At 42.4% G+C, this 27,972-nt stretch overlaps 1 protein-coding gene across 1 annotated transcript; it reads right to left on the reverse strand.

Annotated features, from left to right (window-relative positions):
* Positions 1-555: 555 nt before the first annotated feature.
* LOC132011643 (caspase-14-like) lies at positions 556-27,798 on the reverse strand. The gene is made up of 7 exons (XM_059390508.1): positions 26,835-27,798; positions 25,333-25,385; positions 23,898-24,047; positions 19,437-19,662; positions 18,670-18,786; positions 5,062-5,171; positions 556-2,559 (listed from the first exon to the last, which is right to left on the reverse strand). The coding sequence occupies exons 1-7, from the start codon at positions 27,184-27,186 to the stop codon at positions 2,458-2,460; spliced, it is 1,110 nt and encodes a 369-aa protein (XP_059246491.1). The 5' UTR covers positions 27,187-27,798; the 3' UTR covers positions 556-2,457.
* Between the last annotated feature and the right edge of the window lie 174 nt (positions 27,799-27,972).

Genomic DNA, 27,972 nt, shown 5'->3' on the forward strand with positions numbered 1-27,972 from the left:
CACAAGACATTGAATGGCTAGGGGAACTCTTGTTCTGATTTACAACTAAGAGAATATGGGCCTAAGCTTCAAGTTCACCTTGGACACCTTCACACCTCCTTCTCTAGGTGGACTTCCTCCTTCATTTGTAGGTCTGGTACCCAGCTGTGCTACAGTCCTCTCCAGGAAGCTTACCTGCAGTAGCCCGAACAATGTTCCAAAATAACCGTTCCCTCCTTTGTCCCAAAGCTCTCATTCCCTTAGTAAAATGGTAGGTTCTTTCTGTCTACCAAAAGGTTTCTGTCTACCAAAAGGATTCTGTCTTGCAACTTCCCCCTCTCACTTGGCACTTTTTGTCTTGCAGTTGTTCATGTAATAGAATCTCAGCTTTGCCACACGGTGTGCTCTGAAGAAGTCACTTAACCTCTCTCAGGAAATAAGAGCTATTGCCTAGTTCAGCTGCTGCTGTCCCCCAGAAATAAGCCCCTATGCTACTGCTGTCCCCCAGGAATGAGCCCCTTTGCCAGGAATACTAGGATCACACAGCATGCAAGTGAACAGAGAAGGCTCACCAGATATTTTATGAACCAAGGTGACAGTTTAATGCTCTATAAAAAAGCAAAGTTACATATCAAATATCAAAACTCAAAAGTTTAAAAAAATCACTCATACACATATATACTTCAGAAATCACATTAACTGAAAAGGACACAATTGTCCCTGAAATGGAGACAGGCCTGGAGATCTGGGTTGCTTCACTCATTGTGACCCTCAATCTTCAGAGCATTTTCACCAAACACCTGTATCCTCAATCAGGCACCAGAGTCATGCAATTGCCAGTAAGAACCTCTAGTTTCAGGAATAGCCACACCTGCAGGATACTCACGAACAGTTTATTAAGAAGCCAAAGTTCACTGAAGTCCAGTGGAATGAGTTCTCAGCCAAGCCAGATCTCCTGTTGTGATGTGGAAACGGGTTTAATATAGTCCAAAGTTACACCAGAAGTTAGAACACAATTACACTGAGAACTTAAACTCAGTCCAGAGTTCATTACTCTCAAATCACTGGTCTACATACAGGTTTTCCTTCTAATGGGATGGGACCCAATTTGCATCTTAAGGAATGCATGGTAAGCACAGAATGAGAACAAAGGGCATTTCAGTAGGAAAGGAGAGAACGAATTATGATAACATAGCCAAGAGCATTCATTTAACATTGAGTAATCCACAAGTCTGATTCTGTGAGGGGATTATTGAAGGGAGAGCAAATCACCTGGTGTGGTCAAGACCCAGGCAGTGTACAAATAGTATAGGTTAAGGCCTGACAGAGAAGGACTTGGGATATTCTCCTAGGGGAATTTGAGTATATTCTGCAGGCAGTGGGGAGTCAATTATTAACAATGAGATGGGTTTTATGAAGAGATTTAAGGGAAATGTAAGGCTGACTTCCAACTTGTTCAGTTAAAGTGGCCACAGGACATCCAAGCAGGTGGGGATGACTAGAAGGTGGCTAGATGTACACAGGTAATGAGGTGAGGTCTGAGGAATGGACAAAATAATTGAAAGACAGAGACCAGTCATTCTGTAAACATTCATCACAGTGCTTCTGCGTATCTTAAGGCATGGACAGAAGCTGGGCCACAGGAATGAATGAGACACATGGCCTCTGCCTCTTGCAGCTTATGACTGAACTGGAGAGAGCTTTAATGGCTACTACATAGCATTTAAGTACAGTTGGTGCTAAGTGCTGCAGAAGAAAAGCAAGGTGTCCGAGAGCACACAGAAAAGGCTGACCTAGCATGAGGCATTGCAAAAAGCTTCCCTGTGCAAAGTATGCTTGAGCCAAACTCTGAAGGACCAAATGGACTGGGGTAGAACAGAGCGTTCCAGGCAGGGAAAAATGGTAGTTCAAAGGTACTGCATAGCAGGGAGGAAGCTGGGGAGTGGAGGAAAGGGAGAAATATGAGGCATCAAGGGCACAGAGGGCAAATGAGAACATCCAGGTAAGATTAGAGAATGGCTTATGGAGTCAAAAAGAGACGAGTCTGGCTACAGACAATAATACGGAGGAAATCAGAAGAAACACAGGTCAAGACTATATCGAGCCAGTTCTTGAAGACAGACAAGAAAATGAGGACAAACACCAGCACCAAGTGGGGGAGGATGGGGTGTAACCAGTAAGGGAAGCACATGATAAAAATGATCCACAATGTAGCTGGACTCCTGAGGTTTGATAATAGTTCAGAAAAAACATTTTCAAAAAACAGGCATCTTTTAAAAGAAATCGAATTATTTCTAAGTGTCAAATAAGCATGGTTCAATCTTAGAAAAATACCGTATATATGCAAGACGAATTGGAGAAATACAACCGGTGACAGTGATAATGCAAAACGATAACTATTAGTACAATGCTACAAATGCTCTCAGCTCTTCACAAAGTCCGTTACAAAGCAGTCCTTAGTTTTTCATCTTCCGGATGTCAGAAGTACACAAATCTAGTTAAAGTTGATTCCATGACGAGTGATACTTTAATTGGTTCCTCATGTAGATGAAATTCAGTGTGCACCACTCTATTATTCACCTGAAAGATTAAAGCACAAACTGTCACCTGAGAGATTAAAGCACTGAGCAAAAGGCTGTTAGTGAACACTACAGAAAGAAACGGCCGAATGCTATGCATTCCAGAAAGCGATGCAAATGGCACTAGAAAGAGCATGTCCCACCAAGCGCTTGGAATGCAGCACTCTAGATGAGAAAACCAGTAGACTTAGGTCCACAGAGCAGGGTTTGGTCTCGACTTGCCCTGGAATAATGGCAGGCAAGATATGAATCCTTTCTGAGCCTTGGGAACACGTGGTAAAATGAAAGGGTTGGATTATGCTATGTCCAAAGCATCCCACAGCTCTACAATCTCAGGGTTGGTTGTAAGTACATTTATCATCTGCTACCTAACGAGGCTGCATGTGCCTTTAATACAAAGGCCACACCACACTCATTTCTGGATTTTTTTTTTCTTGCTACTGTCCACTCAGCAAGTGCTTTAAAAATGAAGGGTGGCATGTGGGTGGTTCAATTGGTTAAGCGGCCAACTGCTGGTTTCAGCTCAGGTCATGATCTTGGGGTCCTGGGAATCGAGCCGCACCTCTGTAAGGAGTCTGCTTGAGGGGCGCCTGGGTGGCTCAGTGGGTTAAGCCGCTGCCTTCGGCCCAGGTCATGATCTCAGGGTCCTGGGATCGAGTCCCGCATCGGGCTCTCTGCTCAGCGGGGAGCCTGCTTCCCTCTCTCTCTCTGCCTGCCTCTCCGACTACTTGTGATTTCTCTCTGTCAAATAAATAAATAAAAATTAAAAAAAAAAAAAAGGAGTCTGCTTGAGGATTCTCTGTCTCCTCTTCCTCTGCCCCTCCCATGAACTCTCTCTCTCGCAAATAAATAAATCAATCTTGGGGTGCCTGGGTGGTTCAGTGGGTTAAGCCTCTGCCTTCGGCTCCGGTCATGATCTCAGGGTCCTGGGATCGAGCCCTGCATCAGGCTCTCTGCACAGCAGGGAGCCTGCTTCCTCCTCTCTCTCTGCCTCCCTCTCTGCCTACTTGTGATCTCTCTGTCGAATGAATAAATAAAATCTTTAAAAATAAATAAATCTTTAAAAATAAATAAAAATAAACGGTGTTCAGTAAAGGCTTGAAGAACACTGGTCAGCACAATTTTTCAGTTAGCTTTAGCTAAAATGAATTTCTATTTATAGTTGGTTAAATCTGTCTTTATTATAACATATTCCTGAGAAGCTGACAGGAAACTATATTCTTTAAAAAAAAAAAAAAAAGAAAGAAAGAAAGAAAAGAAACTATATCCTTAGAGAAACTAAGCAACATAAGATATTTGGGAATACAGGTGAAATGAGTGTCAGAATTGTTGTGGTCCCTCCCTATAACGTTTCCCCCCAAGGTCTTACCTCAAATGAGGCGAAAAGGAGTTTTAAAAGCTATTAAGCATCATAGGTAAAGTATTAGCAATAAATCTTTTGACTTTAAAGAAATAAAAATAGTGACCATACCTTGGAGGAGAGTAGAGTAGTTAATACATAATTGTGATTAGAGCATGAACTCTAGAAGCACCCTGCCCAGGCTGCAGTGCCAGCTCGGCCACTGACCAGGCCCCATCTGTCACAGTGGATACAAATCCCACACTGCCTGAGGGGTGTTGGAAGGCTTAAACGGGATTAGTATCTGTGTAGCACAGAGAACAGTAACTGATCCGGAGTGAGCCATGCAATAGATAATAGATGTTAATAGCATCTTTGTTACTATACTCTCTTTTTAAAAAATATTTTATTTATTTGAGAGAGAGAGAGTGACAGAGAGAGCATGAGAAGGGAAGAGGGTCAGAGGGAGAAGCAGGGTCCCCACTGACCGGGGAGCCCAATGTGGAACTTGATCCGGAGGCTCCAGGATCATGACCTGAGCTACAGGCAGACGCTTAACCAACTGAGACACCCAGGTACCCCACGTTACTGTAGTCATCTACAGTCTTTTCTAATTAGCTTTCTTTGGGTGTAAAACTCTCTGATTGAGAAGAAAATTGCCCATTAATCCTGATATGATAAACAACAATAATTGGGCCATTCTCCAAACTATGGTTTGTGTATAAATCTACCATTATTGGGCACACAGGCATTCATTCAACAAATGTGTACTATGGGCTATAAACTGGGGAGACAAATGTGAGCTAGAATCGGTCTTTGAAGAAGTCCTAAGATTCCCCCTTCGAGGGGAGTGGAGTCAGGCCAAAGCTGACTGCAAGGGTGACTACAGAGCAGGCAGGAACTTGAAAGCTCACCTCAGACCCGATGTACGCGTATTGCCAAAGAACAGAAAGTGTCAATACCCATTTCCCTCAGCAGTTGACTCAGCCAACTTTTCTGAATGCTGCCATCATCAAAACTCATGATCAGCCCATCATTTCCAAGCAACTTTTCAGTATCTCTTAAGTCTTCATGGCTAAAGTCAACCTTCTCCTGAAAACGCTCTCAACAAGTGCCATTACCATTAGGACAAACAGAGCACGTGCTCCCTTGGAATTTACTTACTTTGGTGAAGAAGTCAGCGATGTGCCACTTATTTCCATACTGTTTAAAGACTGCAGACATCGCTTCAATCATCACGGACCCAGTGCGAGGGTGCCGTAAAGCAACATGATCTACAAAGCAAACACAAGATGTTTCATCCATTTTCCTCCTCTCTTTGCACCAAACTTTGTCTTTCACCCGCATTTAAACCTGGAAAATGGCTCTGAACTGAGAATACAGAAGCACAGACATGAAAAGGGGAAACACCTGAGCCTCCCAGGGGACTCCTGTGACCAGGAGTGCATAAACCTTCAAGAGAGCAATTCTTTTATATGAATTTTTAAAATAAAGCTTTTCAAATATACACAAAGGAAGAAAGCAAAGTTTAACAAATTCCCCATATAATCATCCCCTACACTCAACAGTTATCACCATTTTGCCATATTTACTTCATTTTCTCTTCTCTATTTTTTTTTTCTAATGTCTGACTTTTGCTTTAGGATTTTAAGCTGAATATCCCTAAAACACACCCATATAAAATTCATTTTGGGGTCCTCAAAAGTTTAGTGAAATTTTTTTTATTATTAGTTAGATTAAAAAACATGAAACATGTCAGTTTAGTGTGGAAATTTGATGGGAATCCCAAATTTTACCCTCTAATTAATAAATCTAGGTTGGAACAGAAGAAAACATGGGGACATCTCTGCAACTGCAACACAGGCAAAGGTTTCTTAAAACACAAAAAGCATGAACTAGAACAAGAAAAAACTGATTAATTGAATGTTGTCAGAATTAAAAAGTTTTGTTTTTTGTTTTTGTTTTTGTTTTTTTAAAGATTTTATTTATTTATTTGACAGAGAGAGATCACAAGTAGACAGAGAGGCAGGCAGGGAGAGAGAGAGAGGGAAGCAGGCTCCCCGCTGAGCAGAGAGCCCGATGCGGGACTCGATCCCAGGACCCTGAGATCATGACCTGAGCCGAAGGCAGCGGCTTAACCCACTGAGCCACCCAGGCGCCCTGTTTTTTGTTTTTAAAAAACAAATAAAAAATAAATAAAACGAATTTTATTTATTCATTTGAGAGAGAGAGAGAGAGAGAGAGCGCCCAAGCATGGGGAGAAGGAGAGCGAGAAGCAGACTCCCCGCTCAGCTAGGAGCGTGATGCAGGACTCAATCCCAGGATCCTGGGATCATGACCTGAGCCAAGGGTAGTTGCTTAGCCATCTGAGCGCCCCAGACACCGCAAAACTTTTGTTTTTTGAAAGATGTTATTAAGGAAATGAAAAGCCAGCCACGGACTGGGAAAAAATATCTGTAGTACATACATATCAAAGGACTGGTATCCAGAATACATACATAATTCTTACAAAATAACAAGAAAACCGACAACCCAATAAATAATTGGGCAAAAGATATGAGCAGACATTCAGCAACAGAAGATAAATGAATGGCCAATATGTACAGGAAAAGATAATCGGCAGTCCTCCAAGAAATGCAAATTAAACCCCCAAGGCGATACTACTCCACACCCATCAGATTGTCTGAAATTTTTAAAACAGCTCAAGACAACTGATTACGAGGATGTGGAGCAACTGGAACTCTCTGACACTGCTGGCGGGAATGTAAATGATGCAACCACTCTGAAAAACCATCTTCAATTTGGCAGTTTCTTTGAAAGTCAAACACAGGGCACCTGGGTGGCTCAGTCAGTTAAGCATCTGCATTCAGCTAAGGTCATGATCCCAGGGTCCTAAGATCAAGTCCTGTATCTGGCTCCCTGACCAGTGGGGAGCCTGCTTCTCCCTCTGCTTGTGTTCTCTCTCTCTCTCTCTCTCTCTCTACCTGACAAATAAATAAATAAAATCTTGAAGAAAAAAAAAAAACAAAAAAACAAAAAACCTCAACATAGACCTACAGTATGAACCAACCATTTCACTTTTTGGTATGTACCCAAGAAAAACAGAAATCACATGCCCAAAGACTTCCATACATGTGTTCACAGCACCTTTACTTTTAATAACCAAAAACTAGAAACAACTCAAATGTTCACCCAGTGAATGGCTGAACACATTGTGTTATATTCACACAGCTGAATACTGGTCAGAAATAAAAGGAAATGAACTGATAGATAAAGCAACAAGGATGAATCACAAAACCATTAGGTTGAGTGGAAGAAGACAGGCAGTCAGGAAACACAGATAACTATATATAATTCACGGGGCGCCTGGGTGGCTCAGTGGGTTAAAGCCTCTGCCTTCGGCTCAGGTCATGATCCCAGGATCCTGGGATCAAGCCCCACATCGGCCTCTCTGCTCAGCAGGGAGCCTGCTTCCTCCTCTCTCTCTGCCTGCCTCTCTGCCTACTTGTAATCTCTGTCTGTCAAATAAATAAATAAAATCTTAAAAAAAAAAAAACTATATCTAATTCTACTTATATAAAATTCCAGAAGATGTAATCTAACCTGTGGTAACAGGAAGTACAACTGTGGTGACCCAAGGATGGGGACAGAGGCAGGGATAGATTTCAACATGAGGAAACTTGCGGGTGACAGAGGTCTTTGCTGATCTTGATCATGGTGATGGTGTCATGAATGTATATTCCCATGTGTTCGAATGGTACACGTGGGGTATATACGGCTCATACTTCAATTACACCTCCATGACGTTGTAAACAAGTCCACAGAATGTATCTGTTCAGCGTGGGAACTATACAGGAATTTCAGTATTGTCCCTCTGAGAGTAAATCTGAGTCAGAAACACCTCATCACAAAGCTTGACAATCCATCCTGTCCAGTGAGCTTTAAGCTGCACACTGTCGCTCAATAATCAGTCAAGAAATCAATTTAGCAGATTGAAACTGCCTTTTAAAAAAAATAATGGGATAAAATGGGGTATGATAAAAAATATTAAAGTGGTTCAAATGTAGTAAGGGCAGCTATGACTTACAAAACTAGTGTTACATGTATATTTGTACTTCTATATAAAATATATAGTAGACTACAATGAATTATGTGTTTTATCAATTCTAAAACCAAAGTTTTTTTTTCCCACCAATCTGAAATCTGGATGTGCTGTATAATCTCCTCTGTGGCATAGATTAATTGGTAGTTTCTTAAGGATACAAAATAATGATATGTCTTAACAATCAAGGCATTAGATTGGGTGAAACACCACAGCTATTTCTTCCTGTGGGTTATGGCAAATAACATTTGAAAACCTCTGACCCAACACAGTCTCAACCCCTTTGAAGAATCAGGAGCAAGTCAGGAAAACAACAATCAGAGTAGCTGCCAAGTCTCTTATCAAATGATAGATTATAAAATTCTCATTGCTTTGAAAATAATCAGTGATCGTAAGTCCATGGCCATGAGGTCAGGCCTCAGGACAGATTCTCAGCCACAAAAAAATGAGTCTAATGAGTGATATTGGAGAACTTTAGACTCTGGTCGAAAGCTAGGAAATGTCCACAGATTTACGAAACAAGGTCAAATAAAATATCATTAGGACCGGGATTCTTGATATGTGCATTATGAAGTTGTTTAGAGGGGCTCCTGGGTGACTCAGTCAGTTAAGCATCTTCTTTGGCTCAGGTCGTGATCCCAGGGTCCTGAGTCTGCTTCTCCCCCTACCAATCCACCCCCACCCCACCCCCGCTCACGATCTCTCTCCCTCTCTCAAGTCAATAAAATCTTTAAAAAAATAAAGTTGTTTAGAGAACTCTGGCCATAGAACATGAGTGGCAACCACATGACTAACTACAAATAGCCAATAAACAGGTGAAATCTTGTTGCAGTTTCTCTCCCACAGATGACATGCTTCTGTCACAAAGCAGGAGAGACAAGCTCTAGGACTCCCTGGGGTCAGGTAGCTGGTATAAATGTTTCTGTTAAGCTAAGATGACAGAAACCTGAATTTTACTGAAATCTTCCAATTATAAAAGAAAATAACTCGAAAATGTTTTAAATCTATTTTTTTCCACATGATCTTAGCCAAAAGGCCAAGAGGTGATTAAATCCATTTGTTGAATGGACAATACATCCAAATGACTCACAATTCACCCATCGACAGACCGTGTATGTATATAGATATACATATGTATACACACACATATATGTATCTTTACATATTTATCTTTCATGTGCACACACAGTAGAATATTACCCATTTATAAAAAAAGAGTGAAATCTTGCCACCTGTGACAACATGAATGGACTAGAGAATATTATGCCAAGTAAAATAAGCTAGACAGAGAAAGATTGCCATATAATTTCACTTAGACAGGGAAACTAAAAACAAAGAAAAAGGGGTGCCTGGGTAGCTCAGATGTTTAAGCGTCTGACTTTGGCTCAGGTCATGATCTCAGGGTCCCGGGATCGAACCGCACATCAGGTTCTAGCCCTGCACTGGGCTCCCTGCTCAGCAGGGACTCTGCTTTACCCTCTCCCTCTCCCTCTGCTCATGCTCTCTCTCCTTCTCTATTTCTGTCACAAATGAATAAAATCTTTAAAATTAAAAATTTAAATTTTAAAAAAATTAAAGTAAAAACAAAAAAGACTCAAATACAAATGGTTTCAAATTTAAATTACAAAAGGAATCCAGCAGAAGTCCCTCTCTCTCTCCTCATCCCATGCCCAAGAAAACCAATATATCCATTTCTTGTGTATCCTTCCAGATATACACCATGTACAAAGAAGCTCATACATATTTGAGGGTACACTCATCCTCCTCCTGATCTCAGCAGCATATTATACATGCTGTTCTGGGACCTGATTTTTGTTGTTTTTGCCAGTTCATCTCGGAGATTGCTCATCATCAATAAAGAGCTTCTTCCTTTGATTAAATAGTATTTACTCTATGATTTGTCATAATTTATTTAACTAGTCCCCTATAGATAGATGTTTAGGTTGTTCTATTATAAACAATGTCACTGCATATCGTTGCACACATGTCACTCACACATGTACTAAATAATTGGAAGATAATTATATTGGCATTTATATTTGCATTATTTGCTAGACAATGCCAAGTGGTCCTCCAAAGAAATGCTATCAATTTACAGTCCTGCCAGGAATTAATAAGTATATTCTTTACCTCTTCAACAATGGCATACATTCAAACTTTCTGATCTCTGCCAATCTGATAAAAAGAGGTACTTCAATATTGTTTGCTTTCTTCTTATAAATCGAGCATCTTCTCCAGGTTAATGGTGTTCCCTAGGAATTATCACTTAATAGCCCAAACTCAATGTTGTATTGGGTCTTTTGCTCACTGACTCACATATTAGGAAGATTCGCACCCACCTGTGTGCTCCTCCCACACAGACACCGCTGTCAGTTTTATCATATACATACATACTTTTACATACTATTTTGAACACCACATTGTGTTTTCCCTTGAACTTTAAAAAAAAAAAAATAAAAGCAACACAAAGCCAAGTCTACTGTGACTTTTTTTACTCAAGGCTTGATTTCTGGGGTTTGATCCTTTTTATCCGATGTAGTTGTAGTTCTGCTCTTTTGGGTCCACAATTTTGTCCACACCCCAAGTTATTCTTGTCAAAATGCCCAATGAATTCTGTGTCCACCTCCTTTTTTGACCTGTCAGCAGGGCCTGATTTGTTACTCTCTTCTTCTTAAAACACTTCCTGCAACAGGATTCCAGCACACCACACCCACCTGGTTTTCTCCCATGTCAGTGGGTGCTCCTTAGTCTCCATAGCTGACTCTTCTCCATCCTGACATTCTATAAATGTTGGTGCAAAACCCATGACCCCATCCAGGACTATGGCTTTAAATAACATTACAAGCTGATGACTCCCACACTTCTCTCTCCAATGCAGCTCACTCACTTGATTCCAGATTTAAACAATCAACTGCCTTCTTTGCCTGTCTGCTGGGACAGCTAATTACCATTCCAAATTCTGGATTTCCCCTCCTCCTCACATCTGCTCTTCCTGAAGTACTCCCCACAGAGGAAAAGGGCAACTTCTTTCTTCCATTTGAAAAATCAGCCTAACTTAACCCCTGTAGATGTATGATGCCTAAGTTCAAAATTTCGGCTCTATCAGCTGCAGCTCCTGCAGTCTCTCCTAAAAATCTCCCTCCTCGGGATGCCTGGGTGGCTTAGTCAGTTAAGCATCTGCCTTGGGCTCAAGTCATGACCCTGGAGTCCTGGGATCGGGTCTCACATTGGGCTCCCTGCTCAGAGGGGAGCCTGCTTCTCCCTCTCCAACCCCACTTGTGTTCTATTTCTCTCTCTCAAATAAATAAATAAAATCTTTAAAAAAAAAGTCCCCTCTCTACTGGATCATTCATTCAGCAGCTGTGCACCAGTACCGCCCATCTTTACAACAAAAACTTTGCTCCCTCATCACCATCCAGATTGTCTATTTCTCAACTCCCTTTATAGCATCAGAGTTGCTGTATCTACAGTTTCCAATTTCTTTCTTTAGCCCCCATCTCTTCAAAAATAACAAATAAGAACACAGAATAGTGCACCGAAGGCCTATGCATCCACCACCCAGATTTAACAAACAGAAAACATTTTGCTTTATCTGTTCCAGCTCTTCTCTTCTGGTGAAATACAGCTGAATCTTCCTTTGAAATTTCTCCCCAATTACCTTCTGTCCCACTTCGCTACCTTCTGTACTCTACCAGAAGCAGTCCCTGTTACAAAGATGTTGGCTGTTCTTTGTGCCATATTTTTATACTTTTACCACTATATGTTCAGTCATAACAGATTGTATTACTGTGTTTTCAAATCTTTATGTTAAAGGCATACAATCTGTATTGTTATAGCTGGCTTATCTTTATTCATTGTTCCATTTAAAACTTCTCCACTCTGATTCTTTTCAACTGGGGTACAGTACTTTCTACAGTATGAATAAAAACCACTTTTAGTGGTTTTTAGCTTTCCAGCCACTTCACTCTCCCTCCTATAAACAATTTCAAAGAAGTGCCCAGATTCGAGTGCTTAATGCACCCTCATTCATCCACTTTACAGTTTTAACACTGGGTCCAGTATCCAAGAAACCCCTCCATCTCTGGACAAATTGGGGCAGTTGGTCATCTCATCTCATGTATATACATGTGCAGAAGATTCCCCCATGCAGAGGTTCCCAAACTTTCTCAGTTCATGGTGCCCTTAGTGTCTTAGGAACTTTTTTTGCATTGCTCCTAAACCAAAAGATGTATCTCAGAGTTCCATTTATGCAAGCAGTTAGGTCTAAGCTCAGTATTATTATCTAAATAACTTACTGGCCACTCAGGGTGAAAGAACTCACACAAATTGAAAAACAAGTAATATTTTTATTTCATTCTTAAAGAACCATAATTACTTACTAATGTGATGTATGCACTTGTTGGACTCTGCATGGCTTTTCAACCTAGAATACCTAAGTACTTGCTTTTAAATCTCAGCAACCCTCCAAAGCCTAGTACCCCCAAGATAGGGTATCACTTAAAGAATGCAGCATAATCTAATTGTAGAAATCATAAACAACCTTCAGCTATTGACTCCCAGAATTAAGTACAGCTGTGTGACTTCACTGTGGCCCCCCAGTTTGGGGACCACAGCATTAAGTATATATGCAGATGTGAAACTGTCGGGTCATGGGATGAACATGTCTTTAACTTTACTAGGAAGCATACATTGCTCTCCAAACAGGTAGGATTAATCTGCTCTCATCAGTGGTGTACGGAAGTACCTGTTGCTCCAATCCCCACGTATACTCGGGGTATATATACGAGTATACTCGTATACTGCCAGGCCATTTATGTGTTGTCTGATGAAATAAAAGTGGATAACCCTGAAAGATTTTAACACATATTCCAAATTTTCCACTTTGCTCCTCCAGATGTAAAACTTGATTAAAATAAAACATTTAATGCTATCCTGGGCTGATGGGAATTCATGGAAATCTCCAAGGCTCCTATTCTTCCAAACAAGGAAACTGAAACCTGAGCTCGAAGCAGAAAGTAAACATGAAACGCAGAGTTGCACCCTGTCCAAGGGACTAGGACCACCTCTAGCGAGGGCACGAAAGCCTTAAAGGTGTGCCCGGGAGATGCTGGAGTTCAGCCAGAGATTCCTGCATTCGCCTGTGATCCCAAAGAGAGTTGCAGTGGTCCACATGAATAAAAATCCTCCCTAAAGAAAAGTATTTCCTATTCGTGCTCTCAGGAGTCCCACAGACGAAGAGTCAACAAATGAACTAAGACTTCAAACACACAAACAAGCCACCATGAGGGACAATCAACAGAAGCAACCCAAGGACTTAGGTGGGGGAAAAGGTAATGGGAATGAGTGGAGTGGAAGAAGGTAATCGGAATTAGTATTTCAAGGTTACTTGAATCATCAGGGAGTAAAAATAAGCTTTTTTAAAATTAACTTTAGGCTACTGCATAGGTATAAAATTTCAGAAGGAACCATGAGAAAAAGAATTATGGGATGTCTACCCTCCAGATCAGTAGGGGGGACAAAAATGTTAGACTAACATACTAAACTAAAAATCAAGCAAACAGGGGCGCCTGGGTGGCTCAGTGGGTTAAGCCGCTGCCTTCGGCTCAGGTCATGATCTCAGGGTCCTGGGATCGAGTCCCACATCGGGCTCTCTGCTCTGCGGGGAGCCTGCTTCCTCCTCTCTCTCTCTCTGCCTGCCTCTCTGCCTGCTTGTGATTTCTCTCTGATAAATAAATAAAATCTTTAAAAAAAAAATAAAAAATAAATTAAAAAAAAAAATCAAGCAAACACAAGGGCCATAAAGGAAGGAAATAAAGCAAAAGAAAAATAAATAGCACAAAACAAAATTGCAAAAGGGCAAATACATCAATAGTCGTAACAAAGACAAATTGCCCTAATTTACCAGTAAAATTTACCATTTAAAATTTACCATACTAAATTTAAAAAAAACAGGGGTGCCTGAGTGGCTCAGTGGGTTAAGCCTCTGCCTTCAGCTGAGGTCATGGTCCCAGGGGTTTTGGGATCAAGCCCCGCATCCATGGGGGGGGGGTCTCTGCTCAGTGGGGAGCCTGCTTCCTCCTCTCTCTCTGCCTGCCTCTCTGCCTACTTGTGATCTCTCTCTGTCAAATAAATAAATAAAATCTTAAAAAAAAAAAAACAGCTATATCCTATCTAAAAGAGACCCACTTAAAACATAAAGGCGCAAAAAGGTTAATAGAAAACAGTTTGAACAGTACACCAGGCCAATATCACAAGAAAGGCACTACTTAGGGGCACCTGGGTGGCTCAGTGGGTTAAACCTTCTGCTCTCCGCTCAGGTCAGATCCCAGGGTCCTGGGATCGAGCCCCGCATCGGGCTCTCTGCTTAGTGGGGAGCCTGCTTCCCTCTCTCTCTGCCTGCCTCTCTGCATACTTATGATTTCTTTCTGTCAAATAAATAAATAAAATCTTAAAAACAAAAAAGCACTACTTGGGACAGTAGATTCACTAAAGAGTGCTTAAAGCATTTTGTCTTATTTCTTCTATATATTTCACCACAATTCTAAAATCGTATGGCTCTACTCAAGTTGTGTCAAAATAAAGCAAAACCACTGGGACTACAGAAGAAACAGGCCTATCAGTAATATAACGTATGGACACGCTTATCTCTGATACTGGCAGGTCAAAGAGACAAATTTAGTGGAGACACAAAACAACTGAACACAATTATGCTTAACTGATAGAAATATTTAGAGCCCTGCATTCAACAAGTGCAGAACATTTATTCTTCATTAAGCACACACAGAGTATCTAGGAGATACCAGATGCCATCAAAAAAGTTTACCAGAGGGGTGCCTGGGTGGCTCAGTCAGTTAAGTGTCCGACTCTTGGTTTATCTCAGTGTCTGTGAGATGAGCCCTGCGTTGAGCTCCCTGCTCAGCATGGAATCTGTCTGAAAATTCTCTCCCTCTGCCCACACCGCCCCCAACCAGGCACACACACTCTCACTTTCTCTCCCTAAAAAATAACTAAATCTTCAAAATTAAGGGAAAAAAAAAGTTTACTAAAGACCAAGGCATAACCCAAGTCTCAACAGATTTTAAATCCGTATTGTAGGGGCACCTGGGTGGCTCGGTTGGCTGGGCGTCTGCCTTCGGCTAAGGTCATGATCCTAGGGTCCTGGGATCAAGTCCACATTCGGCTCCCTGCTCAGCAGGAAGTCTGGTTCTCCCTCTGCCTCCTGCTCATGCTCTCTCTCTCTCAAATAAATAAAATCTTTAAAAAAAAATCAGTATCGAAGTCTATATTCTTTCTCAGTTCCTCGCACAAATGAACCAGATGTCAATAACAAAAGGACAAATTTTAAAATCCCAACACAGAAATTTAGAGACATAGTTCTAACACATACAAGAACAATGGAAACCTAAGAACTCTTAGAACTGAAGGATAAAAATGTTCCATGTTAAAATGCGAAGGACAGAGTGAAAGCAGTGCTCAGAAGGAATAAGAGCTCTAAAAATGCTTCTATTTTTTTAAAAGATCAAAAACAATGAGCTAAGCTGAAACAGCTGGGGAAAGAAGAGTAGCATAAACACCCCCAAAAAGAAGACCAATGGGAACGAGAGTCAAAATTAACGAAACCAAAAACAGATATGAGAGGGGATTAACAAAAGTAAAGACAGGTTCTTAACTGAAGACACCACTGGCAAGACTGATAAAGAGTAAAAGAAGAAAGCCACAAATACCAGAGATAAAAGGGGCATTACTATCGATTGACTGGACATTTCACATGATTAAAGATGTAATGAATCCTGGGCCAAGAAATGTGAAAATAAATTTTTATTTTTCTCCCACGGAGAAGCCAGTTCTCCCGGCATTATTTACCAAACAGCCCATTCCACCCGGATCAGCAATGGCTTTTTTGTCACCTACTTTCCCTGCATATCTGGTTCTGCCTCTAGGTTCTCTTCTATCCCAGTGGTCTCTCTGTCTATACACAGAGTTTTTGATACTGCTGTATGATGAAGTATTCATAGCTTACAACACAAAACCTCTCAAACATCTGCAGAGCTCACTCTTGCTCGTGTCCCCCAAGTGTCTACACAACGATCAGCTTCCCAGATATACATCTGTTTTAAAACTGCAATCTCTAGGGCGCCTGGGTGGCTCAGTGGGTTAAGCCTTTGCCTTCAGCTCAGGTCATGATCCGAGGGTCCTGGGATCAAGCCCCGCATCAGACTTTCTGCTCAGCAGGGAGACTGCTTCCCCCTCATTCTCTGCCTACTTGTGATCTGTCAAATAAATAAATAAGATCTTTAAAAAACAAAAACAAAAAAACTGCAATCTCCACTCCTGCCCTGGGACACTCCCTATATCCCTTGCCCCTGCATTATTTTTCTCCATAGCAATAGTCACGCAACATACTTTATTTCTAGTAAACATTCCACTGAAAAGTAACCATCGCACAGAAAACTGAAAAGTTTTATATTTAGGGATATAAAACAGCTCAATACATTTCCATAAAATGAACACTCCCTATAACTGGTGCCCTCATCAAGAAACAAGATGGGGCCAGAACTCCAGGAGTCTCCTTCTTGCTCCCTCTGGTCCTGAGCACCACAAACACGGCACGCGGGAGGGCAAGCACTATCCTGACCTCTGACACCACAGGTCAGTTTCGACTGTTTTTGAACTTTATACAAATGGGATCATAAAGTAGCACAATATGTAGTTTCTCGATGTTTATTGTCTGTCTCCAACTAGCACATAAGTTCTGAGGAGGGGGAGGTATTTAGTTCTTCTATTCAATACTGTGTCTCTAGTCCTTAAACACACAGAGCCCAGCACACAGTCATAAAATGCACACATTCAATAAAACTGGAACATGAAGTTCCTCACCTTGGCCTTTAACTGCTCCATATAAATTCTGTGGTTGGTTGGCATCAGCAGCTCATTTCTTTTAGTACATGTATGGCATACCACAATATGTTCGATGGTCATCCGGGCTGTTTCTAGTCTTTGATGACTTCAAATAAGGCTGCTATAGACATCTGTGTGCCAGTCTCTGGGAGGCAACGTGCTTTCATCTCTCTTGGGTAAATAACCAAGGAGTGAAATCTTACATCTCACTTTAATGGGGCTGTTTTTCACATCTTACCACTAAGTATGTTTCATTTTAAGTTGTACTCCTATGTTGCTTTGTTTACATTTCTTCACTACAATTTATCTTGAAGTCCATATGCATTTTTTAAAAAAGATATTTATTTATTTGAGAGACAGAGAAACAGAGAGAGAGGGAACACAAGAGGGGGAGAGGGAGAAGCAGGCTTCCCGCTGAGCAGGGAGCCGGAGTGGGGCTTGATCCTGAGACCCTGGGATCGTGACCTGAGCTGAAGGCAGCTGCCTAACAACTGAGCCACTCAGGCACCCTCCATATACATTTTCTTTTTTTTAAGATTTTATTTATTTTATTTGAGAGAGAGAGAGAGATCACAAGTAGGCAGAGAGTCAGGCAAAGAGAGAAGGGGAAGCAGGCTCGCCACTGAGCAGAGAGCCCGATGCGGGACTCAATCCCAGGACCCTGGGATCATAACCTGAGCCTAAGGCAGTGGCTTAATCCACTGAGCCACCCAGGCGTCCCACTCCATATACATTTTTATAAATTGCCTTAATCCTCTTGAAAGAAGTTAAGATAAAAACATTTAAAGGGGGCTCCTGGGTGGCTCAGTGGGTTAAAGCCTCTGCCTTCGGCTCAAGTCATGATCCCAGGGTCCTGGGATCGATCCCCACATCGGGCTCTCTGCTCCACGGGGAGCCTGCTTTTTCCTCTTTCTCTCTGCCTGCCTCTCTGCCTACTTGTGATCTCTGCCTGTCAAATAAATAAATAAAATCTTTAAAAAAAAAAAAAAAAAAAACATTTAAAGGGGGTCATCTGGCTGGCTTAGTTGGTAGAGTATGTGACACCTGATCTCCAGGTTGTGAGTTCAAGCCCCATGTTGGGTGTAGAGATGACTTAAAAAAAAAAAAATAAAGGCCAGCGAAAGAAATGTCCTTGACCTCTTAATTCTAACTCTCCTCCAAGTGCACCAAGTGAAGGGATGGCTCTTCACACACAAGATTCTTTTGGACCTTACCTTATTATTAATAATAATAGTATTAGTAATGAAGTAATGATGATTATAATATTATTAGCATAATGTATTAGTAATAACAGTAGCTAATTTCCATTTTTGGATTTATTATGCTAGTTATTATGATAAGCATGTCTGCGGCTATATAACTCAATTTCCATAACATCTCAATGACATAAGTAAATTCCATCATTCCCACTTTACATGAAGAAACTGATATATCTAGAGATAAAAAAATACTGAAGTTCTCCAACATAGCAAATGGCAGAACTAGCTTTGGGGCCAAGACCTTTTTCACAGGAAAGCCAATGATCTTATTTACCATGTGATCCTTTGCTCAGAGGGTCATACCTTCCCAGAAGAAATGGACAGTAAGATGTCAACCTGTCATCTCTGAAAAGTGAGAACATGTGTAAAGAGAGATGGGTACGTGAAGAATTCTCCTTATACATGTCAATTTGTAAAGCACTGATAATTTATAAATTAAAAAAAAAAGATATGCATGACCCAGACTTTCTGAAAGAAAAGTGCGTGTCACTGTCATCTACCCTCATGTCTCACCTGCCTGGGTGGGATAGATGATGAAATAATCACTGAAGGTGGGCAGCCTCCTCTTCTCAGCTACGTCATCAGACTCCATGGGTTCATCGTCTGTCTCGACACCGCTGTCTCTTTTCTCTGTTTGTTGAAGAACAAAAGGACAAACTACAGTAATACACCACAGATACCAGGAGCCCTCACTCCAAGTCCCAATGAGCTTGTATCTCCACAAGAGACAGAAATATCCACAGAAGCTACAGAGATTGGATGTCAGCCCCACAGGCCACCTGGCAACCCATGGATGGTGGGATGGCCCTTGGAAACTGCACACATCTCTCTCTGACATGAGGTCCCCTGCCCCCACTAATGATGTGAGGGACTTAAACCCTTCCTCAGCCCAAGCTCCCCTTCTATCCCTTCCTCCCAGCCGAAAGGCCCTACTACACTACACGACTAAAGTCACATCAGCTGAGGGGCCTCTGATTTTAAAGAAACAAATAGGGGCGCCTGGGTGGCTCGGTCATTAAGCGTCTGCCTTCAGCTCAGGTCATGATCACAGGGTCTTGGAATCGAGCCCCGCATCGGGCTCCCTGCTTCGTGGAAAGCCTGCTTCTCCCTCTCCCACTTCCTCTGCTTGAGTTCCCTCTCTCACTGTGTCTCTCTCTATCAAATAAATAAATAAAATCTTTAAAAACAAAAACAAATATTTTGAACTTCTTTTTCTTTTCGTAATCATCCGGATGAGAATTTCTTAGAAACATGACTGTCACAAAGAAGTCTTCACTTACCTCCTCTGCAGGCCTGGATGATAAAGATCTTTGGCTTCTCCTGTAGTGCTGGACAATTTTTATTATTAAACATTTCAAAAATGTCCTCTAGGCTGACTTTTTCACCATCTTCCATTTTAATAAAGCCTTTCTCTCCGTGGGACATAAGGGTAACAAGGCAACAGCCAACATCATCTTTACTTTCATTGAGTCCATCACGAAATGATCTTATTTTCTCAATTAACTCCTGTAAAATAGGTTAACATATTCAAAAGAACTAGAGGTAAGAAAAACCAGAAATGCCAGAGACAGCCCCTTTCCTAGGCAATCTGAAGACATAGCAAATATGAAAAGAAATCACAACTGAAACAGGATTAGTATGAGATAAACACCACTTCCTTAACTTGTTTCCCTTTCAGTTGATTTCTTCTTGTGCCGCTGGTTCTTTTTTGACAGAATTGGGGCATTTCCAATTCTCTACCACAAAATACAACAAAATGACAGCTCTCCAACAGGCTAGTGTATATAGATTTTATATCATTAGCTTGTTTTAACATATAAAAGTTGTTATTCTCTAAAACTAATGCCCTCAAAAAGCTAGAAATGGAAGGGAATGGAAGTGTCTACCAATAATATACACCTGCCAGAACTTATGGGGAGACTTCATCAGAACCAAGCCCCCCAGAGAGAGAAGCAAGGCAGGAATGACTGCTACCACTGCTCCCATGCCCCTCATAGCCAAGATCCCAGCTCCTCGCTTCAATAAAGTGAGTAAAAGTTAAATGAAGTCCATCTCACACTTGTCAGAATGGCTAAAATTAACCATTCAGGAAACAAAAGATGTTGGTGAGGATACAGAGAAAAGGGAACCCTCTTACACTGTTGGTGGGAATGCAAACTGGGCAGCCACTCTGGAGAACAGTGTGGAGGGTCCTCTAAAAGTTAAAAATAGAACTACTTTATGACCCAGCAATTGCACTACTACATATTTATCCAAAGGATACAAACTCAGTGATCCAAAGGGGCACATACGCTCCAATGTTTATAGCAGCAATGTCCACAATGGCCAAACTATGGAAAGAGCCCGATGGCCATCAACAGATGAAAGGATAAAGATGATGTGATATATGTGTGTGATGGAGTATTACTTAGCCATCAAAAAGAATGAAATCTTGCCATTTGCGAGGACATAGATGGAACTAGAGTATTATACACTAAATAAGTCAGTCAGAAAAAGAAGTATCACATGATTTCACTCAGAAGTGGAATTTAACAAATGAAACAGATGAAAATAGGGGAAGGGAAGGAAAAATGAGATAAAAACAGAGGGCGGCAAACCAAAAAAGACTCTTAATCATAGGAAATAAACTGGGGGTTGCTGGAGGGAGGTTGGTGGAGGGATGAGGTAGCTGGGTGATGGGCATTAAGGAGGGCACCGGATGTAATGAGCACTGGGTGTTACGTGCAACTGATGAATCACTGACCTCTACCTCTGAAACTAGTGATACACTGTATGTTAATTAAATTGAATTTACATCAAGAATATTTAAAACGAAGTCTAAATATGGGAAATAAAGAGCTAAAATTCATTACTTACAAATACCATGACTATCTGACTATCTAGAAATATAAAATAATCAACCAATACTGGAACTAGCGACCAGACATCTGACCAGACACAAGATTAACTCATAAAGATCTAACGCTTCCCCCGACCAGTTACCTGGTAACAACGATTAATTTTTTAATGTTTTTTAAAGATCTTATTTATTTGAGAGAGAGACTACAGAGAGCAAGCATGAGCAGGGGGAGGGGCAGAGGAAGAAGCAGACTGCTCGGTGAGCAGGGAGCCGCATGTGGGACTTGATCCCAGGACCCTGAGATCATGACCTGAGCTGAAGGCAGACACTTAACTGAGGTACCCAGATGCCCTGGCAACAATCACTTAAACCACATAACGAAAAGGGGGTCCCGTTCATGGTCACACCCAAACAAGGACAATACCTAGGAATAAGCCTAAGAAACACACATTACCTAAATGAAGAAAAGGAAAGCTTTAGGGAAGAGGCAACATACACCATGACAAGCCCATGCTTCTGTTAATACTATTAATTTGCCAATTCTCTCCAAATGAATCTCTATTCCATGTCATGGCAATCAAACTCCCAAAGGATTTCAGGGGAATTTAACCAGATTATTCTCAAGCTCACAGAGAACAGATGATGTTCAGGAAGTGTCAAGAATATTCAGAAGTCAAAAAGGAGGGGGATAAAAAAGGAGGTCTAGGTCATATCAGACATCAAAATGTCTTAAAAAAAAAAAAAAAGAAAAAAATCACAGTGAGTGAAACTGTGATTTAATGGCAGAAGTATAAACAAATATATGAATGGAATATTTTAGATTCTAGAAACCAATCAAATTGTATACAGGACTTTATTTCACAATAAAGGTGGAGTTTCAAATATGTGGGGGAAGGACACATCATTCAGTAGATGCTGAGACAGCTGACTATCCATCTGGACATATGGCAAAGCCTCTTACCACGCAGTTAGCAAAAAAATAAAATTCCAGAGACTTAGAAAGGAAACCTTAAATTATACAAATAGTACATAAAAATAATTTAAACATTTTTTAAGTTGGGAAGGCATGGGATTTGATCAAGACACCAAAACCAAAAAGCCGCCAAGAAAGATTGACATGTTTACTCACAAAAAAATTTTAAAAGACTTCTATACAACTTAAGACAACAACAAAAATCCAAAGACAAGTAACAGAGACAAGAGAAAAATATTTGTACTACATTTTGTAAATGAATAAAGTCCAGAAAAATAACTCTAAAAGCAGGAAAAAGATGACCCAGTAGGAAAAAGGGCAAAGGAAACAGAACCATTTATAGAAGGAAAATAAGGGCCAAAAGATGTCTAACCAAATTAATAATCTGGAAAATGAAACTAAGAACAATGAAATACTTTGCCAGTAAAACTGCTAATATTTACAAATAAACTAAACGTTGCCAGGATGCAGGAAAAGCAGCCACTGGAGCCCCCTAAGAGAATAAACGAAAGGAACATTGGCAGTATCTGTCATCTGATTCAAAACCATGCAATATGTAAGAGATTCTGGTACAATCCTTGGGGAAAGTGAAAGAGTCTATTTTTACCTCTGAAACTATGATAAAATCAAAGCTTACTGGGCAGTTGCTCTTCTGCGCATTTTGACACAGCTCATTCATTATCACCATAGCCCTCCAAGACAAGTCACTCTCATCAACCCCGATTCCGGGAGAGAAAAGTAGTCAATTTCTGACAGGGCTCCTGAAAACTACGGCATTATGGACTTCTGGAGCCAGAAAATTCTTTGCTGAGGGGGCTCTTCCCCCACTAGAGGCCAGCAGTACCCTCCAGGTGAGACAACCAGAAATGTCTTTACACATGGCCAAATAAGGGGGAAAAATCAGGCCCGCCCCATGAGAACCAGATTTAAGAGAACTAGGAAGAGACAGGATTCCCGCTCAGGCAATCTACGTGGAATCCGAAGCCCCTGCTGTGCTGTTCCTTGACATTCATTAGCAGAGACTCCTGGGATCTAGGAAGGGCTTTCCTATGTTACTACCCCTAAAAAAGGCTAGGTCTAGGTCAAGACTAAGCTAGGGTTCAAAAGTTCCCACCACGGCTCTTCCACATTATTTTTTCAGTATCATCTAGTTAGGTCACAATGCAATTCCTCCCAGGATTATCAACTCCCTCTCTACACCTCTTCCAGGTTCCACGTGAATCCTGCAAGGACCCACACTGCTAGAATGCAAGAAACCAGCCTCCTGGTGACTTCTCAAAGGGATTTCTAGGTCTTTCCTGCTCCCAAAGGCTCTGGAAATTGCCTACTCCAGACTCACGCCCTGTCCTTGGGCCTCCTTGCCCATCTTGCTTAGAATGCCTTCTTAGCACAGACCTGTACCCCTGGGGATAAAAATATAGGTTTATAAAAAATAAAAAATTAAAAAAAAAAAAGAATGCCTTCTTGGGTCCCCTTCCCTCTTCAACTGCGTAGCCCTAGCCAGCCCTAGCCAAGACTGGAGCCCAAGAGGTCCCTGCTTGACTGGAAGTGGAGACAGGGTATCACACACTTAAGATTACAAAAGCATCAGGAAGTTTATGAAGACATTCATGGGATTGCTCAGCAAGCCCTGGTTCTTGCCAGGAGTTAAAACCCAGTATTTTTATTTTTTTTTAGATTTATTTATTTATTTGAGAGAGACAGAACATGAGCAGAGGGAGGGGCAGTGAGAAGGGAGAGAAATCCTAAAGCAGACTCCCCCACCGAGCATGGAGTCAGACGTAGGACCCTGAGTGGAAACCAAGAGTGAGATGCTTAACTGACTAAGCCACCCAGGTGCCCCTCCAAAACCCAATTTTAAAAAATAAAATAAAATAAAATAAAGGAAAATTATAAGTTACATTTTTTCATTTTTGTTTTTAATTTTACCATTTTATTAGGATCGATGCACTGTGTGTGCTCAAACCGGCACTGGCCAAGCCACTCCTCCATTAGACAGATGTCCCGGTGAGCCCCAGGTCTGTTCTTCTCCACGCACATGACGAAAGCCTTCCGCTTGCCTCTCAAGTCATAACAGTCCTATTTTCCAAGAAAGCCAAAAACATTTAAATCAAATGAAACTCAGAAATCCAAACACATCACGATATGAAATAATGAATTTCTTTTAGGATCAATGGTGAGGTTTCCCAGTTCAGATCAGAGCTGCAACAGGGACTGTCTCTTATTAGTCATGGAAGGAGGGTGCGGGGAGGCGTGACTAGACTTATCCTTTTTTCAAATATCTTCCCTGCACTAGGACTAATAGGCCAATCTCAATTTTAAATGCCTATGTATAGTTATCACTATCCCTTTAAGGAAACATAGCAGACAGAGGAGTAGAGTAAATGACCACACAGGGCTGTAGTCATCCAAATCTAGAATAGGGGACATTCTACAGACAACCTGCTTTCTTCAATAAGTAAACAATAAGAAAAGTATCCTAAGCTAAGAGGAGAAGTATCCTAAGCTAAGAGCCTTAAGACACCAAAGCAATAGGCTATAATAATTGTGTTGACTTTGTATGAGTCCACATCCTGATTCAAACAACACATCTGAATTCTGGAACAATGGAAAGAAATTTTTAAAATAAATAAAAATTAAAAAACAAAACAAAACAACAACAAAAAACACCTGCAAAAGACAGGACCCAATCCATGAAATCTGAATTCCAACTGCATCTTTGCACACACTAAGGAAGTTGTTTTTAGGTAGAATAACGGTACTGCAGTTGTTTTGAACCAACCTCTTTCTCATACTAAAGATTTAGAGGTTCATACTAAGGTATCTGTAGATGAATGTGATAGGTTATTTGGATTTGCTTTAAAATAATGGGGCCAGGAACCAGGCAAAACAAGATTGGCTCTAAGTTACTAATTTGTTGAAGCAAGGTCATTAGTATATCGGGCTGGAGTTTGAGAGATTTGTCTTTCTATTCTATTTTAGTATTTGCTGAAAATTTACATCATAAAACTTAAAATAAGCAAACAAACCCTACAATCAGCAATTTAAATAGCCATCCATCCAAGGCCACACAGCCTGTTATCCTCGAACCCCCAGTGCCTCATTTATCCTGATTTATAAAACAGAAATAACAGCAGTGTATACCTTGTTTGGCTAATGAAGGCAGATGGTTTTAAATGGCTCATGTTTATCTTTCACAATCATAACAGAAAGCACTGAGATCTGACCACCTGAGACAACCATACAGATAATTTCATTTAACCAACAAGAGCAGCATAAAAAATATTCCAATGTCAGCTAAAATGGCTAAGTACCCTCATTCCAAACCAGTGTGTAGTGCTGGAGAAAGAGCAAAAATATTTACCAGTTCGCCATCCACACAATCATAGCTTCTCTTTGGAATCTTTCTTGGAATCTCTGAATGAATTTTCATGGAAAGAGAATAAAACAGAAAAAGGGCATGACTGCATTATTTTTTCCACATTTTTTTTTCCCCCTTTTCAATCAATCCACTGTCATTCCTGTTTACAGGAAGCTCTTCCCAGGGAATTCTGTTGTCTCTTAGGCTTTCAGGTCCAGCAGGCTTCAACCTCACTTTAGAACAGGTTCCTTGGATTATGAAACTTTCAAACTCATACAAGGCTAGAAACCTAAAAAAGACCTCCCTTAGACCCAGTTAGGTGCAAGGGCAGAAAGACAGGCAATCAATAAAAAGGACAAGGTGTAATTGCTTGACATTACTGCACTTGTACTTCCTGAAGAGGAGAGCAAGACGTAATAAAGGGAACTAGTTGTTGTTTTTTTAAAATTTAACATAATCTCTTAGCATTTAATTCAAATATTTATTGGGTGCATCCAACAGTGCACAGCCATAATCTTGCGTAGTCTGGATGATTCTGGAAAAAAAAACAACCCACTTTGCCAATAGTAAGAGAGACTCAAAGCCTAAAGAACTGAGAACACCTGAAGTGCTCGAGTGATGGGGCTGGTACAGGTGACGAAAAGCAGGGAGAGCCAAGCCTCCTCCGGGCGGGCAGGCTGCCCACTTGCCACGGCGGGTGTTCGGTGAGCCGTCACCGTTGTGATCCGCTCATTACAAATATAAACACCACCAGTAACGGTAACACACCTCAAAGCTCAGTCAGATCGTAAGCACGCTAATGGCAGTCACCCACGGTGTATTTTAGTGTCTACATCGATGGCTCCCATGTAAGTGCTGCTTTCTCTGTCTCACACGCACTTAAGTGTGCATATGTTTATTAAATCTGGAGGGAGAAACCCCCTCCCTTAACCTGTTAGATACTGCATTTCTTGACCATAAGCCACATCTTCCTGGGATTAATGGCAAATAGTCCCATGGTGCGCGAGAACAGGAGCCCTTCGCCCCACTCATGCCCTGGAGATGCTACAGCGGGAATTCCAATACCGCGCTGCTCGCTACATCATTTGGAAACCTCCCACATCATCATCTCTTGAAGGTACATGTTAACAAAGCATCTCAGGCCTGCTGAGTCGATCTGATCTCTGAGCCCACCCCAAAATGTGCTGGTAGACCCTGATGGCTGCTCTTCGATGGGTCATTCGCATTCCGCGCTCGGGAACCGCGACTCTCGGGGCTGCTTGCCCCCTCGCCCCCCCGCCCCCCAGCTCCCACTTCCCGCCGCGCGTCACCGGGTCCCAGGGCGCCCGCCGGCTCTTCGCTCTCCACCCTAGTCAAACCGGGCGTCCCGTTCCCGAGCCAAGCCCGGAACCCCGGGGGCAGCCGGGCCAAACCCCGCGCTTACGCGGGCCGGGCCCCCCATCCCCAGTACCCCCGGCTCACCAGGCCCCGCCCGCAGCCCGGGTACCTGGCCGCCCCCAGCTCACCCCGGTCGTCGGCGTCCCCGGCGCCCTGCCAGCGGCGGAGCAGGTCGGCGCGGCGGAGCTGCTGCAGCACCTTGACGAGGACGCGCGACGCGGAGGCGGGCTCGCAGTAGTGCTGCACCAGGAGACCCGCCAGCCTTTCCTTGCTGTTGCCCGCCAGCTCCAGCCGCAAGGGGGTCACGCGCGGCTCCTCATCCACAGACTTGAGGAAGATGCGGAAGTAGCTCAGCTCCTGCGGGGACAGCAGGTCCAGGGTCTCCTGCACGCGGCTCTGCAGGTCCACGGCCGCGGTGATGGGAGGCGCCCGGAGGCCGTTGGACTCCGAGCGCCCGCAGCTCTCCAGGCCTCTCTCCATCACCACCCAAAGGTGCCGAAACGCCCGGACCGGAGGGCCCCCCGCCGAGGTCAGCGCCCCGCAGACCGCGCACGCCTCCCGCTTCTCCGCTTTGTTTTGTAAAACGGAGGCGTTTCCGCCCGCTTCTGCAACAGCCAAGCGCGCTGGCCGCGGTGACCGGGACTCTCCCGCGGGGTTTCCTCTCCCGCCCCGCCCAGCTCTCGAGGCCCCGCCCCCGCCCCGCCGGCTCCGGGTTAACCCTTGGAGCTGGTTTAGGAAGTCAGGTGGGCTCCTCGGTGGCTCTCTTCCACGGCTGCGCGTCAGGGTCACCTGGGTGACTTTTAAAAAACTACTCGTGCCCAGGCCGCAACCTAGCCTGATTACATTCGAATTTCCGGGTGGCAGACCCAGACATTAGCAGCTTTTAAAGCTCTTCAGTTGATTCCAATGTGCAGCCTCCTTTGAGAACCACTGATCTTAGATCCAGAGTGTTTATCAGCTATCTAATCCACTGGCTCCTACTTGGAAGAACCACTGGGAAGACCTTGGACGCTAAAATAACACCTAGAGACTACTGCATTCAGCCAGCTTATTTTGGAGATGGGAGTGGTGGAAAAATTGAGACTTGAGAATTTGAAGGTAACAAGTAGTTGGAAATGCACAGTGCTCAGCCTGGGGGGCATGGAAGGGACACTGCTTTGGGGAGCAAATCTCGGCTTGGCAACTGCCCACTGCTGTCACTGCCATTAGGTTCTCTGATTTGATAAGGCCCTCAAGAACTCAAAATTACTTAACCCTGTGGGAGAT

The sequence above is a fragment of the Mustela nigripes genome, chromosome 2 (genome assembly GCF_022355385.1).
Source record: "Mustela nigripes isolate SB6536 chromosome 2, MUSNIG.SB6536, whole genome shotgun sequence".
NCBI lineage: Eukaryota > Metazoa > Chordata > Mammalia > Carnivora > Mustelidae > Mustela > Mustela nigripes.

What these genes read in the sequence shown, in the direction of transcription:
- LOC132011643 (XM_059390508.1), bottom strand. Translation starts at nt 27,186, where the DNA reads ATGGAGAGAGGCCTGGAGAGCTGCGGGCGCTCGGAGTCCAACGGCCTC. An exon ending in CATCCAGGCCTGCAGAGGAG is followed by an intron (nt 18,787 to 19,436) that starts GTAAGTGAAGAC and finishes TTCAACAAACAG; the next exon opens with AGAAAAGAGACAGCGGTGTC. An exon ending in TCGCTGACTTCTTCACCAAA is followed by an intron (nt 2,560 to 5,061) that starts GTAAGTAAATTC and finishes TTAATCTTTCAG; the next exon opens with GTGAATAATAGAGTGGTGCA.